Source organism: Vipera berus (assembly GCF_964194415.1).
Source record: "Vipera berus genome assembly, chromosome: 1".
Lineage (NCBI taxonomy): Eukaryota > Metazoa > Chordata > Lepidosauria > Squamata > Viperidae > Vipera > Vipera berus.
In genome coordinates, this window is record NC_138202.1 from 111,057,554 (window position 1) to 111,071,093 (window position 13,540).

At 39.7% G+C, this 13,540-nt stretch overlaps 1 protein-coding gene across 1 annotated transcript; it reads left to right on the plus strand.

Moving 5' to 3' along the window:
- Positions 1 to 1,130: 1,130 nt before the first annotated feature.
- On the plus strand, positions 1,131 to 13,138 carry CEND1 (cell cycle exit and neuronal differentiation 1; the record flags this gene model as incomplete). The annotated part of the gene is made up of 2 exons (XM_081315324.1): positions 1,131 to 1,192; positions 12,509 to 13,138. The coding sequence occupies exon 2, from the start codon at positions 12,716 to 12,718 to the stop codon at positions 13,136 to 13,138; it is 423 nt and encodes a 140-aa protein (XP_081171450.1). The 5' UTR covers positions 1,131 to 1,192; positions 12,509 to 12,715.
- Between the last annotated feature and the right edge of the window lie 402 nt (positions 13,139 to 13,540).

The following is a 13,540-nucleotide window of genomic DNA, read 5'->3' on the forward strand; positions in this document are numbered from 1 at the left end:
CCTCTCAGTTTGCACAGGGGAATGGGCAGGAGAAGACTGTTGAATCCAGGCCCTCCCATTGATTGTGTGCTATTATTTGTTAAAGGTCATTGCTTCAAGCTGAGTCAGGATCTTTCTCTGCAGTGGCTTCTTGAATTTCCAGTGCGACACAGTAGCTTTGGACTGGTGCCTATGAAAGACATCTTGGGAGGTCCTGCCTAATCTTTGCTTTCACCCAATAGAGCGAACAGAGCAATTGCTGGTGACATCTGGGCCACTGCATTGTTTGGAATCTAGTTAGATGGAAACAGAAGGAGCTAGTTACTAGAAATATTGATGAGGGGGGAAAAAGCTATCACACTCTGTAGAGTTACTGTTCAATGTCACAATACCAATGGCTTTGTTCTTTCTTTATGGTGCTCTGAATTTGCTTTTGACAAAGAAATGCACCCCCACCCCCGCGTAAAATATCAGTATCGTGGCTAATAGAATTCTAAACTCTAAATTCCATAATCAACTTTGTCACACCTGGAATGTTAATACAGTAGTAGTTCTCTGCAGTTAAACTGTGCCTCTCTATGTACAGTGTTTGAGAGATAGTTAAACATTAACCCCAAAGAGTGGCATGAGATAAATCTACTTAAATGGGTAGTGAAAATTATTTTGTTGCAAGCAATACAACTCAGTGGTGATCAGAACCATAAAAGCCCACTTGAATCTTGCATTCCTCTATACCAGGGGTCTTCAGACTCGGCCCTTTTATGACTTGTGGACTTCAACTCCCAGAGTTCCTCAGCCAGGCACACTGGCTAAGGAATTCTGGGAGTTGAAGTCCACAAGTCATAAAAGGACCAAGTTTGAAGACCCCTGCTCTATACTGTATATAGTAAATTTCTTATTTTTTGCTCTTCCACTTGTGGCTAAAAGAGAATGTAAGAGTATTGGCATCCTAAAGCATTGGCATCCTAAAGCATCAGCAGTCTTATTGAGTGGTGTTTATTGTATAACTTCTTTCCCCACAAATTGTAATTTTAATATGCAGCAGCTCAACCTGCCAAGAATATTAATCTGTGAGCCAAAGACTGAAACTTGAGACAAGATTTTCTATACATAAATGAGTTCTTGATTGTGAATTGGCTAGAAGGAATACATGCAGTTCGGGGAAGGATATGAAACCAGGAACCAGTGATGTTCAACTTCCATCTAAACAAAGGTATTTTCTCAGCTGTTTATTAACTAAGAAACTAAGGACAGCCACAAGATCATAATAGGCTGAATTTGCACAAGCTTCTTACGTCGTAAACCTATGGTTTGTAAGTTATGATAGCTGAATTCCGTGGTGCATTAGGCCAAAGTGAAACCAGCAATATTACAGCCTAATACGATGAGTGAATTCAGCCAGAATTCAGATCAGCCTTTTTCAACCTGGAAGTTTATATGGACTCGCCATGCTTCCTGAAGTTGATGGGAGTGAAGTCCCATAAATATCTAAGCCTATGCATCAGGTTAGGGTAGGCTGCTATGTAAATAGACCCAGGCTAGATCTTGGTTAGTTTAGTTCAATAGTATCAAGAAACACCTCATCCCGCTAAGGCCACGTTTATATAGTTGCACTGTTATGTTCCCAGAAACCAGCAGAAAACCATGCCACTCTATTTCTTGCTATCCCCAAAGCAACCCTTACTGTGTACTTGGGGCCAAGGGCGTGCTGCACATCTGTCCATACAGGTTTAAAGTGCAAATTCAAAGCCGTGGTGGTGGTAGTTCCCTGGGCTGAAATGCCACATGAAAAGGCACATTCAGTTGGCATGTACAGTGCTGTGGCAAAATGGTATATTTTTAAATGTTACTTCTATGCAGTAAAGAACAACTTAACTTTTAGTTTGTTGCAGTCATTCTTGAATCTATGTATTAACTGATCTGATACAGTGATATAAAGACTGATATAATGACCACCAGCTGGCAGTAATGAAAGTAGGGCTTTTTTTAAAGTAACTTTTAGCCACTATGAAATGGAACAGTGATCAGCCAGTAGGGAAGAACCAGTGGAAAGCTAGCAATGGAGAAATGGATTGAACAGTGGAAGCTTCAAACCGTCTTAAGAACATAACATGACAAGAGAAAGCCAGGAGCTTTCACCATTTTCCAGGGACACTGGAAAGGAATTCCCTGCCTAGAATAGACCTAGAATAGAAGTTTCACTTTTTCCTGCACTAATCAGGCTTAGATTGGTCAGTTTTAAGGTTTTGCACTTTCTAGGTCAACCAGTTGCCCAACCTATGTAAAAAAAATGGCTTGGAAGCTAGAGTTCCAGTCTCCGAAAAGGATTGAGGGATGAGGAAAGAAGTCTGGGCCCAGAATGCAAGGGATAACCCCAGAGAAAATGACTGGCGCTAAAAGATTGCAGGGACAAAACACATTGCTTCACCCCATCTCTACAATGCACATTACCCCATCATAACTACATTGCTTGAAATGGGATATTAGAGAAAACGCCATTCCCAGAACTGAGCACATTCAGCTTTTCTCTGGCTGCCCCAGCTGGGGGAGAGTCTAGAGCAGACATGTCAAACACAAGGCCCAGGGGCCAGATCCGGCCCGCGAAGTGGTTTCATGCGGCCCGCGAAGCCATCCTGGAAACAGTGAGGGAATGGCCCCCACTGCCTTGGCCCTGGCCCAGAGACCCTCCTCCTGCCAGAGACCCTCAGATCTGTCCCACTCCTGCCCAGGCCCCCATAGGCACCCTTGATGCGAACGATGTAGAGCTGGCCACGTCCACCCAGTAGGCCATATGCACTCTAGCCACGCCCACCCAGTAGGCCACGCCCACCCAGGCCACACCCACCCGGCCTCCTGAGGGCAACCGCAATGCTGATGCAGCCCTCAATGAAATTGAGTTTGACACCCCTAGAAATAGGATGTAAGTAGAAATACATGTCCTTGGGATGTCCTCCTGCTGGGTGATTCGCCCTAGCCTAGGATCTCTTTGTATCTCTTTGAAATTTTATTTCTGAATTGAAAGTAAGCACCACTTATTACATTTTATTTACATGTAATTTTATTTACATATTTCTTTCTTTCTTGGAATCCAGAGGCTGCATTTTCAGTGCAACGCAGTAGAAATTTAAGAGCGTTAGAAAAGAGCTATGTCTGCAAAATAAACTTGCTACCGTTCCTCTGGGCAAGAGTCCCAGAGAATGAAGGATGGATTTTTAGATTGATAAAGACAGAGCAAAGTCTGGGGCAGCTGTGAATCTGTGCCCTTATTTGTGCAATATTTTCATCTGAAACTTTCCTTGACCTTGACTCTGCTTGTCAGATGTGCCAGTGATCTTCCTCTTGGCCATACTTTCTTGCTCTGCACTGCCATTTCAGTGGAGCTTTTGTATTGTGGGGCGTAATATCACCCAAAGGGGCTTGACTTCCCCATTCTGCTAGTTAGTTGACATGGCATAATTTTTATGTCCTGTTTCTCAAAGTCAGTGGGTTGGTGGCCGAGTTCATACTTAAAAATAAACCATGGTTCACCTAAAGCAACCAAATCACTTTGAAGAGACAGCACGGGTATGCAAACAATACAGCAGACACTGGGCTCCCAGGAAAGCATTGACAGCTTGTTGTGCAACCCTGGGTAAAAGCAGAACAGCAGCATATATACCTTTAGCCCAGGGGTCTTCAAGCGTGGCAACTTTAAGACTTTCGGACTTCAACTCCCAGAATTCCTCAACAAGCCTTGGCTGGCTGAGGAATTCTGGGAGTTGAAGTCCACAAGTCTTAAAGTTGTCAAGTTTGAAGACCCCTGCTTTAGCCTATTACATTTCTAAGACAAAACCCAAAAAAGGCAAACACAGTGTAAATTACAGCATGACTTTGTAATTTTTTTAGGTAAACCCATCTAGATGGTCTGCTCATTACTTATCCTGTCTTACTAGGTCATTGTGGTAGCTATACTATCTTTGAGATACAGTCATGGAATATTAAATAAATAAATAAATAAATAAATAAATAAATAAATAAATAAATAAATAAATAAATAAATAAACAGTTTGTTTTCCTGGGCCACAGGTCCTTGACTGACGTGTCCTGTTGCCAGGGTCAGTTCAGCTTTCTGTGAGTGTTTTATTAAAACAACATTTTAAGTAGTGTACATGTATGGAGGGCTCTCATAGGTTTAGTAATAAATGCATCCCACATGTGTGTGGACAGTTACCACAATGATTTATAAGTTTAAGGCTTAACCACCAGGATATATTTAATGTGATACCATAATCACAATTTACAGATAAAAAATGGATTTGCATATTTCTGCTGCACTATCTTGTATATCTTGGCATATATCTTGGCATAATGTCTGGATCCAAACTGTGTTGCTCTTTGGTAATTTTCCTTCTGCATTTTACAAACAATGTGCTCCAACCTTTGATGGAACAGAGCATTATTTTATCAATGAATGAACTCAAACAGTATTTTTTGTTCTTGGTTACTGGTAGGAGTGATTTTTCTTGTTTGCATTTAATGCACCATGGGTACCAATTTCAGATCAGTGAAAAATAGGACATCAAGACTGAATGCTTCCCCCAACATGATAGTTTTCCATCTGTGAGGTATTACTCTTTGGGCAAGATGAAAGAGTATACTTGCTGGGTAATCACTTCTGGGAAAGAAAAATGGGCGACAGTTGATTTTTCTGATTTAAATTTGCCCTGCAAAGCCAATATTTGGCATAATTAAGGAAATGAGCTCTCCCCGCCCCCACTGTCAGATTGAGTGGTTCAAGTAACTTCCATAGGACCAATACAGGCTGGTTTTCAGCATGCTTGGTCAAAGGCAAGGTTTCTGTCTTGTGAGGAGGCTGCAGCTTGAAGAAGCAATTGCTAAAATTTGACTCTGGACTGTGTCACAATTCCAAAGAAGGGGAGATCTTTGGGGAGAGAGAAAGATTAGTGGTTTGAGAAATTAAATACATGATCAGTGCTTAGCTGGAAAAAAATGTGTTTGCAAAAATATTACTCCTGGTGTTGCACAACTATATGTGGTCCTGAAGGCTGCTTCACTCATTATATAACTTCTGTACATGAAGTGTTTCCAATATAAGCACAAATATACATATAGATTATGTGTGTTCTTTAACAACAGTGCTGTCAGGCCTTGTTCACATCACACACTTAATTGGATAATGGTGGGTGGGGATGGGAAATAAATATCTTGAATGAACATCTACCCCACAGTTATTAATTTTAGTTGCAAATTGTCCTCAATGGCTTGCAAAGCCTCTCTAGGAATTCCTCCTCTGTTTGCATACATAAATCCCTCACAACAACATGAACAGCTGTGAAAAATGGCAAAATGGGGAGGATATGGGTAAATGCTCTATAAATCCATCAGCAATTGCATTAATCCCAATTAACCCTCTGTATTTTAAAACTGCTAGATCAGGATAAATGGAATTGACAGCCCCTATGAGCACTTGGGGGATTTAGAAAATGGCTCTCCCCTGGCCAAGTTAATCAGAGAAAACTGGATCAGCTGGACTGTGTGAACATAGCCACCATCATTGGAGAACAAAAAGGGTGGAAGTGCTTTTCCCGTTTCAGACTTTGGAAAGGTACTTGAATTGTTTAAGGTACTTCCCGGACTTGAATTAATAGCTAAGGCTTTTAATGGGTTTTCATGGGAACTGCAGCCAGTTACAAAGTACCAATTTACCTGCATATGACCTGTCATCATTTCTTGCCCTCTTCCATTGGCCAACATTTTTATTTGATGGGACCCATTTTGGGCTCCAGAGAAATTCTGGGAAATAAAGGAGATGCTGAAGGCTGGCCCTTACGTTTATTTGAAGCATGTCATCTTCTCAGTTTTATAATTAAATTACCTTTAATACATGTAATAAGCTGTATGTGAGAAAGAGCCCAGAGAGTTGTCACTGACCTTCTCACACTGATTTGATATCATGTAAATCGGTCAATTGACCAATTGATCAAAAAGATGCAAACTGACTTTTCCTGTGTACGTTTACACAGTGGTCTGCATAGGTGTAAGATTTTGACCCTGGCTGAAACTGGAATCTTGTTCAAACCAGCTGAGCTGAGAACATGGTTTGGTTTTGGGCTAGTGTGTTCCAAGGCTATATAGGCAGTTGTAGCTGATTCAACAAAAGAAAATTAAGGCCATGGCTTAGCACCATGACCAGGTCTGTGTCTGCAGGGCTACATGCAGAGGCACCCAGTACAAACCATGATACTGTCATTTTCATCATAAACATCTCTTCTTCCCTTCTTGCAAAAACTGTAGAACTTTTGTACATTATAATCTCTTTTGACGTTTTGACTCTTCAGCTGTACATTTCTACTGGATTATTTCTGATATACAGTACATCCTAACAGGCAATGAATTTTATTGTGATTTCATCAGCTGTTTTACTTAATGAACTTTAAATGAAATTTGAATGCAATGAATTATTTAATTTTAGTCAGAATTATAGTTCTAGCATGTCTTATACAGATTCTTGACTGTATTTATTGAAAAAAGATTTTTAGCAATGTTTTTATGAACATCACTATATTTAACAGTGGAATACATATTAATTTATGACAAATAACAGGAGAGGAAAAAAGGTCCAGGAGGGAATGCAATTAAAGGAAAACAATAAAATAGGCATACATAATGAACAGTTATAGTCATGTTGACTGAGCAGGGGTGGCAATAACTCGATTGATTCCAATCATGTGAAAGATTTTGAATTCTCCAAAAACATTTCATTAGGTAAGATGTCAGAAAAGGAAAAAAGGAAAAGCAGAGCACAAGAGAGAAGTAAGAAGCTCCCCAGAGCCAAATGTTTAAATCACGAAACCTTCAACTCAGCATCAACCTGAACATGAAATATCTAATTAGTGCTGCAGGTTGTTAACTTCAGGTCATACCTAATCTCCAGGGAGAGAAAATTTTGAAAGCACAAAGCCAGTAGCAATTCTGCGAATATCAGGTTTGCAACCCTTTAGATGACCACTAGGTGGGTCAGTTTTACAGTTCTGATGTGGTAAGCCTAATAATTAATATATAAAATGATTTTCCTCATCAAGTAGAACGCATCCCATTTCTTTGCCATTTTTATTGATGAAGAGTTCTAGAAAATCTGAAAGCCTACACAGTCTTGTAGGCTTCTATAAGCACCTCACCTAATAGATCAACTATCTCCCATATTTTTATTCTAAAATTCAAAAATCAGAAGGTAATAACTTTATTAGATTTTTTTTTAAATGTCACACAGTCTTGTATGACATTTTTAAAAAATCTAATAAAGTTATTACCTTCTGTTTTTTTTAATTTTAGAATAAAAACACGGGAGAGAGATGATCTATTAGGTGAGGTGCTTATACAAGTAATGGTACATACAGGGCTGGTAAATTTAATTTCCTTGATTCAATACTAAAATTTCCACAGCATTTTTTTATTCTTGTCCTGGGTACTGAAATCTTAGAACCCTGAAGAGGAGCAGACTGGGGACAGCTGACCTAATCAGTGAATGGATTTATTCAGCAAATCACGGGTAGAAATTATGCTGAATGTGATAAACCTAGCTGTATCTGCAAAAACAACAACAACAATAACAAACACACACAAAACCAATGGTGATTTTTTACTTTGTCTATGAATTCCAAGATGCGGGAGCATGATGTTTAAGTGATTGGGATTTTCTAATCAAAGGGATCAGTTTTCCAAAGCTTTATCAGATATTGAAATATTAATATTGTTTGATTTCAGTTGAATCAAGTTGACAAACTGAATCTGAAACAAATCCTCACTTTAGTGCAGTCCAAAGTTCTTATCCTGTGTGACTTCTGCTATATTAAGGAGTTGTGCCTGATAGAGCGCCCTGGTCAAAAACAACTTGAATTAAATACCAAAATGCAGACTGACCAGGAATACTGAAAGCAGTTGTCTGGAACAGTGCATATCCCTGTTGTTACTCCGGTATATTTTAAAGAGAAAACAACAAGTGGTGGTCACAGGATGTTACTTGCAGAAAATTAAGAACCCTATAAGAAAAATAGAGTGACTCATTCATTTTTTTGCAGGGTAACTGTTTCAGCAGTGTGGTCAAAAAGAAAAAAGAAATGTGCTTCATTTCTATTCTTCTTGGGAAGGAAGAATTTATAAGAATGGGGATGGGATGAAGACTTGAATCACTGGGAGAGGTCAAGTCCACTGAATGCAGAATAACATTCCCATCAGAAAAGGAGCTGGAATTGAATAGGTTCAATTGATGTAATTTAATGAAAAGCAGGGAAGAATTACTCTTCTCCGTAGTGAACAGAATTGCTCTACTACAGGGGTGTCAAACTCAATTTCACTGAGGGCTGCATCAGCATTGCGGTTGCCCTCAGGGGGCTGGGTGGGTATGGCCAGGGTGGGCGTGGCTAGAGTGCGTATGGCCTACTGGGTGGGCATGGCCAACTCTACATCGTTCACATCAAGGGTGCCTATGGGGGCCTGGGCAGGAGTGGGACAGATCTGAGGGTCTCTGGCAGAAGGAGGGTCTCTGGGCCAGGGCCAAGGCAGTGGGGGCCATTCCCTCACTGTTTCCAGGACGGCTTTGAAACCACTTCGCGGGCCGGATCTGGCCCCCAGGCCTTGTGTTTGATATGTCTGCTTTACTACATCCACTTTTCTTTTTATATATATATTTTATTAATTTCAAGTTTTACAATCATAAGTACTTAATAAACAATTTGGCGTCAGGTTTCCCTTATCATCCAGTGGTACATACTAATTTTTGCTTAAAACATCCAATACTACACCATCATTTCCCTGGTCCTATCTTCTTCCAATAATAATCATTTTTCCATACTATGTAAGTATAATTCTTACTGCTATTAATACTATATACAGTCAAATATAAACATCTTCATCACATGATTCCAATATTATACATAGTGTCAATAATATCAGTTTATATCTTCTCTAGCCAAAACATATCTCAAATGTATTTACAAAGTTTCCTTATTCAATCCGTATCCTGTTTTTTTCTCTTTTTTTCAATTTTAATTTCCCATCAATATTCAAAATAACTTTTATCAATTATCATTTTTCTCATAATTAATTACATTTGGGTAACTAAAAGCTTCCCTTATACCGACCCTCTTAGTATTTTCATATTTCCCATCTTATAGAAAATTATGTTATTCTAGTTACAAATCACATTTTTCTAATTCACTATGGTCCTTTTATTTCTAACAATTGTCTATTCTTTTAATCACATTCAAACATCCACTAGATGGTATAATACTTCATCTAATTAGTTAGGACCTCTATTTTCTTCAGTCTTACTCTAGCTTTCTTCCTTTGCCAAATAACTTTGCAAGTCAGTACATTTAGGTCACCAAGTATTTCTTCCTTTGTTTCTGCATATATTATTTGGAATAAAAAAGACAATTTAGTCCATTTATATTCATTAAACAGCCTCCATTTTCTTTCTCCTTCAGTTTCTCTTTCAGTTTTTTGTTCCCCAGTTTTCAGCATTTCTCATACAAGCTCTGTCATCCATTCCTTCAATTCTTCTTCCTTGTCTTCAAATATGTTCTGAAGTTTTGAAAATTAAAATGTCTTTCCCATTTCCGGTGTTGTATCTGGGTCTTCCAAATTTTTATTTATCTGTGTCTGTCTTTAGGTTTCTTCTTTTGAATCCTCTGTCTTTATATCATTTTTCTCTATTTTTTCTTCTAATTTCTGAGTTGCTACCAGTAGTTCATTCTTTATGGTCATTTTCTGAACGTTTTTTGCTTGAAAGTTTAAGTTGGAGAATTGCTCATTTATGTTTTTTAAATTATTTTTAGTCTCCTCATAATTGAAAACAATTGTCTGTTGAATTGATTTCAACATGGAAAGAATTTCTTTCTGAAGTCCATTTACATTTTCTTGTTGATTATCCATGTTTCTTCCAAAGAGAAATAGACCAGAAGAAACTTTCCCACTGTTTCTTAACATTTCTTGATAATTCTTGAAACTAAAAGTCAGTCAATATTTGTAATCTAGGCTGGCCAATTCAGAATGGTTTATTGTCTCCTTCATACAGATAAAACAGCCCAAAGATTTTTTTTCTTTTTCCCAGCTGCAGTCTGCAAAAGTGAAAGTTTCCAGGAACAATAAAGAGTCTTATCTATACCCAGGCTTCGTGCCAAATTTTCTTTAAGCATAATAAATTATAATGCCAAGGTTCACCACTAGATGTTGTTAATACCAATCTTCCAGCTTTTAAGTCCAAACTTATTTCACTAACTTTCCAAATATCTTTTCAAAAAGAAAGTATTAAAAATACTTTTAGTCCCCAAATTTGTCAAAGCTATGTCTCTATATTAAATCCAATTTAATCTTGTAGTTTTCTCTAATTTCCCCCCAAAGAGAGTTATTTGCCATTTCTCTTTTCTATCACCTGGGGGTATTCTTTGGTTTGGGAATCCTTTTTTCCAGGAAGAAGTTTTAAAATTATAAAGAGAGGATTACGTTCTCACCCAGTTCCATCCATGTTGTTCAGAGGTTGCTAATTAGTGCTTATCTTGGGTTGTTGGTGGCTTCTGACTGGCCACATAAATGCGGCTGGTCTTTCTTTTGCTGGTTTGAAGGGCTTCCTCAGATGAAACAAAGGGCCACCACCTCTCTGCAATCAACGAGGGTCCCCTTCTTCTTTGTCGCCTCTCCGGGGTCACTTTAGACCCTTTTTAGGATCCCCAGCAGAGCGAAATCGGATGTGGAAAACGGAGCCCTGTTTTCCTGCACCCGTAATGCCACGATGTGTAACCCGGAAGTATACATCCACTTTTCTTCTCCGATATGTCCCCTGTGTCCCTCTTAGCTAGCTACTTCTTGGCAGTCCCCCCCTGCCCCCATGATTCCACCTTTGATCAATCTTTCTCCATGTTTCAGGTTGACTGGCAAGCAATTCATACTTTTTCTCCACAGCCTAAGCATCCTGTACTAATGACAGAACTTACAAAACATGGCTTGCAAAGCCAGCCATACTCACTTTCCTTTTTTTAGTATTCTGCAATAATATTCACTTTTGCCAAATTACTGGTTTTTGTTAATATTTCTGCAAAAAGGGAGAAAGCAGAACTTACAAAACAGAAAATTAAAAAGGAAAAAAATAAACAAACCCAGTGGAATGCTATCTTCAGGGTGAAGAAAATGCAGAGAGAAGTCAGTTGAAACTGGTATAAAATAGAAACTGTTTAATTTCATCTTTTGCCCACGCACAGGGAAAGGTAGGCTATTTGGAAAACCAACCTTTGTACAGTTTAGATCAGGCATGTCAAACTTGCGATGTCATGTGATGTCATGCGACGTATTGGGACTTTTTCCCCATTGCCATCAATGGGGTGGGCGCGGTTTCGGCATGACACATCCGGCCTGCAGGCCGGCAATCTGACATGCCTGGTTTAGATGGTATTCTGATATAGCTCTATAGATAGAGTTTATCAAGCACTAGATTAGTTTTGGAGTCACTGGTGAGGCAATGATTCTAGCAGTTTGCTTTGTGATGATTGACATGTTATGCCCCAGAGACATGATCATAGATTTTGGTGATTTTATTTACTCTAAGTACTTATTGATATGAACCACTATTTTTTTCATCACATGCAGTTGAATGCATGAACTGATCTGCTGCTTAAAGTCTGGTGTATGTAAATGGTATTCATATTTACCTGAACATGTAAGGAATTATTTCTACGGTGCAGGCATCCTAAGATATCATGATGGGCCAAAGTTAAGGCTTCTCTAGTTCTGTCTGAGTGAATCTTATTCTTTCAATTACAAGATCTGGTATTAAGTCATAGCTTTTTTTGTTTGGTTTTTAAACTAAATACAGGCTGTTCCGAACCCATTATAAACAATTTAGTGATACAAACAGATCACTAAAGTGGAAAAATGGACTGTAAGTATGCTTTGACATATGAACTGACAAGCTTATGAATCGGGAATACTGTAAACCATTTGCACTGTTAGGTCCTCCTGAGCCTTCAGAGTTTCAAAGCCCAGTGAAGCGCTTTTGTACAAGGAATCTCATTAATAGTTCCAGCTACCATGTGGAGTTTCACATTTAAGGACCACGCTGCTTATCTCTTACAAGTTCCCAATAACTGTCACCGGGAAGTGATTGTCCACATTTTATTAAGTTCAAATTCCTAATCTGAAACTAGCAGTATAAAGATTTTGGAAACCTTGTGGACTGATCACTGAGGTGCCCCCAAAGATTATGCAGGAGACTGAAATGGAAGGCTCCAGGGCATGAAACTAAGAGTGAATATTGTCCAAAGACATAATGCTACTAATGGGGGGAAAAATGTTGGAGCATAACTGAGTTTGTTGTAACGGCAAGCATATCCCCCTACTGGCACATAACACAAAAATGCTATAGTACAAGCTGAAATGAAACATGAAAAATCGTGTCCAAGTTCAAGGTGGGAAGAATGCTGCTTTATATGGGTGTTGCTGCATATTCTGACCTGTGTGTTTCTGCTTGATCTTACAGGAGTTGTACTATGTTCAGGCAAGATATCGCTTGAGCAAGACACCTTTTGGAGAGACAGAGCCACAGCTATCTCAAGAAGTGAGAGGCAGGTCCTCCCTTTGGGCTAGTGAGAAGGGCCAACTGAAGAGAGCCACCTCAACTGCCGGCTTCACGTCCCTCTCCTTTGGTTTGAGCTGAGTTTGGGTGATATCCACCTTTGCCACTCTCATGAGCAGAATGGAGTCTAAAGAAAGCGCCCGAAGTGGAAACAAGACTGACAGCAAGACGTCTAGCTCAGCAAAGCCTGAGAAACCTCACCCTGGGCCGGCGGCAAGTGCTGATAAGAAAGAAGCCCCTAAGGAACAGCCCGCTCCTGCTGCCACCACCCCTGCAAAGAAGGGGGCCACAGCACCCAGCGAGGCAGCCATGCTGAATGACCACAGCAACCTGAAGCCTGCCACAGTGCCAGCAGCTGAGGGTCCTGAAGCAAGTGCCCATCCCGCTAACTCCGAGCATCAAGAGAACAGTGCAGAGGAGTCGCCAGGGAGCAGCGTGTTTGAGAACATCAAGCCCCTGCTCATCTGTGGAGGGGCAGCAGTAGCTGCCATAGCTGTGATCATAGGAGTAGCCATTCTAGCTCGGAAAAAGTAGGGAACCTAAGGAATGCAGGGAACAGAATTTCCCCTGAGTTGTGTACTGTTCCTTTTGACATCAGTGCATGCAATCACTTCTATACATACTTATAAATATGCAGTATATAGCAAGAGAGACGTAGGTAGGTCTTGCTCAAGGTTAGTATACCAGGGTCCTGAAAAAAAAAGAATAGATTTCCCCCCCCCCCGGTCAATAGATGCTATTTTGTGTTGTTTTTTTCCATAGCTCCTCCCCATTCCACTTTTTGGTCAGCTTTTAAACTTGGTTCCAGCATCATTTTCAGATTCCTTTGCTTTTACTTGTGCCATGGAACAGCAGATGAAATAAACACTTTCTCTTCAAGAGGACCATCTAGTATCCTGTAGTCCAGCTCACTGAAATACTTTCAGAGGTGCCTAA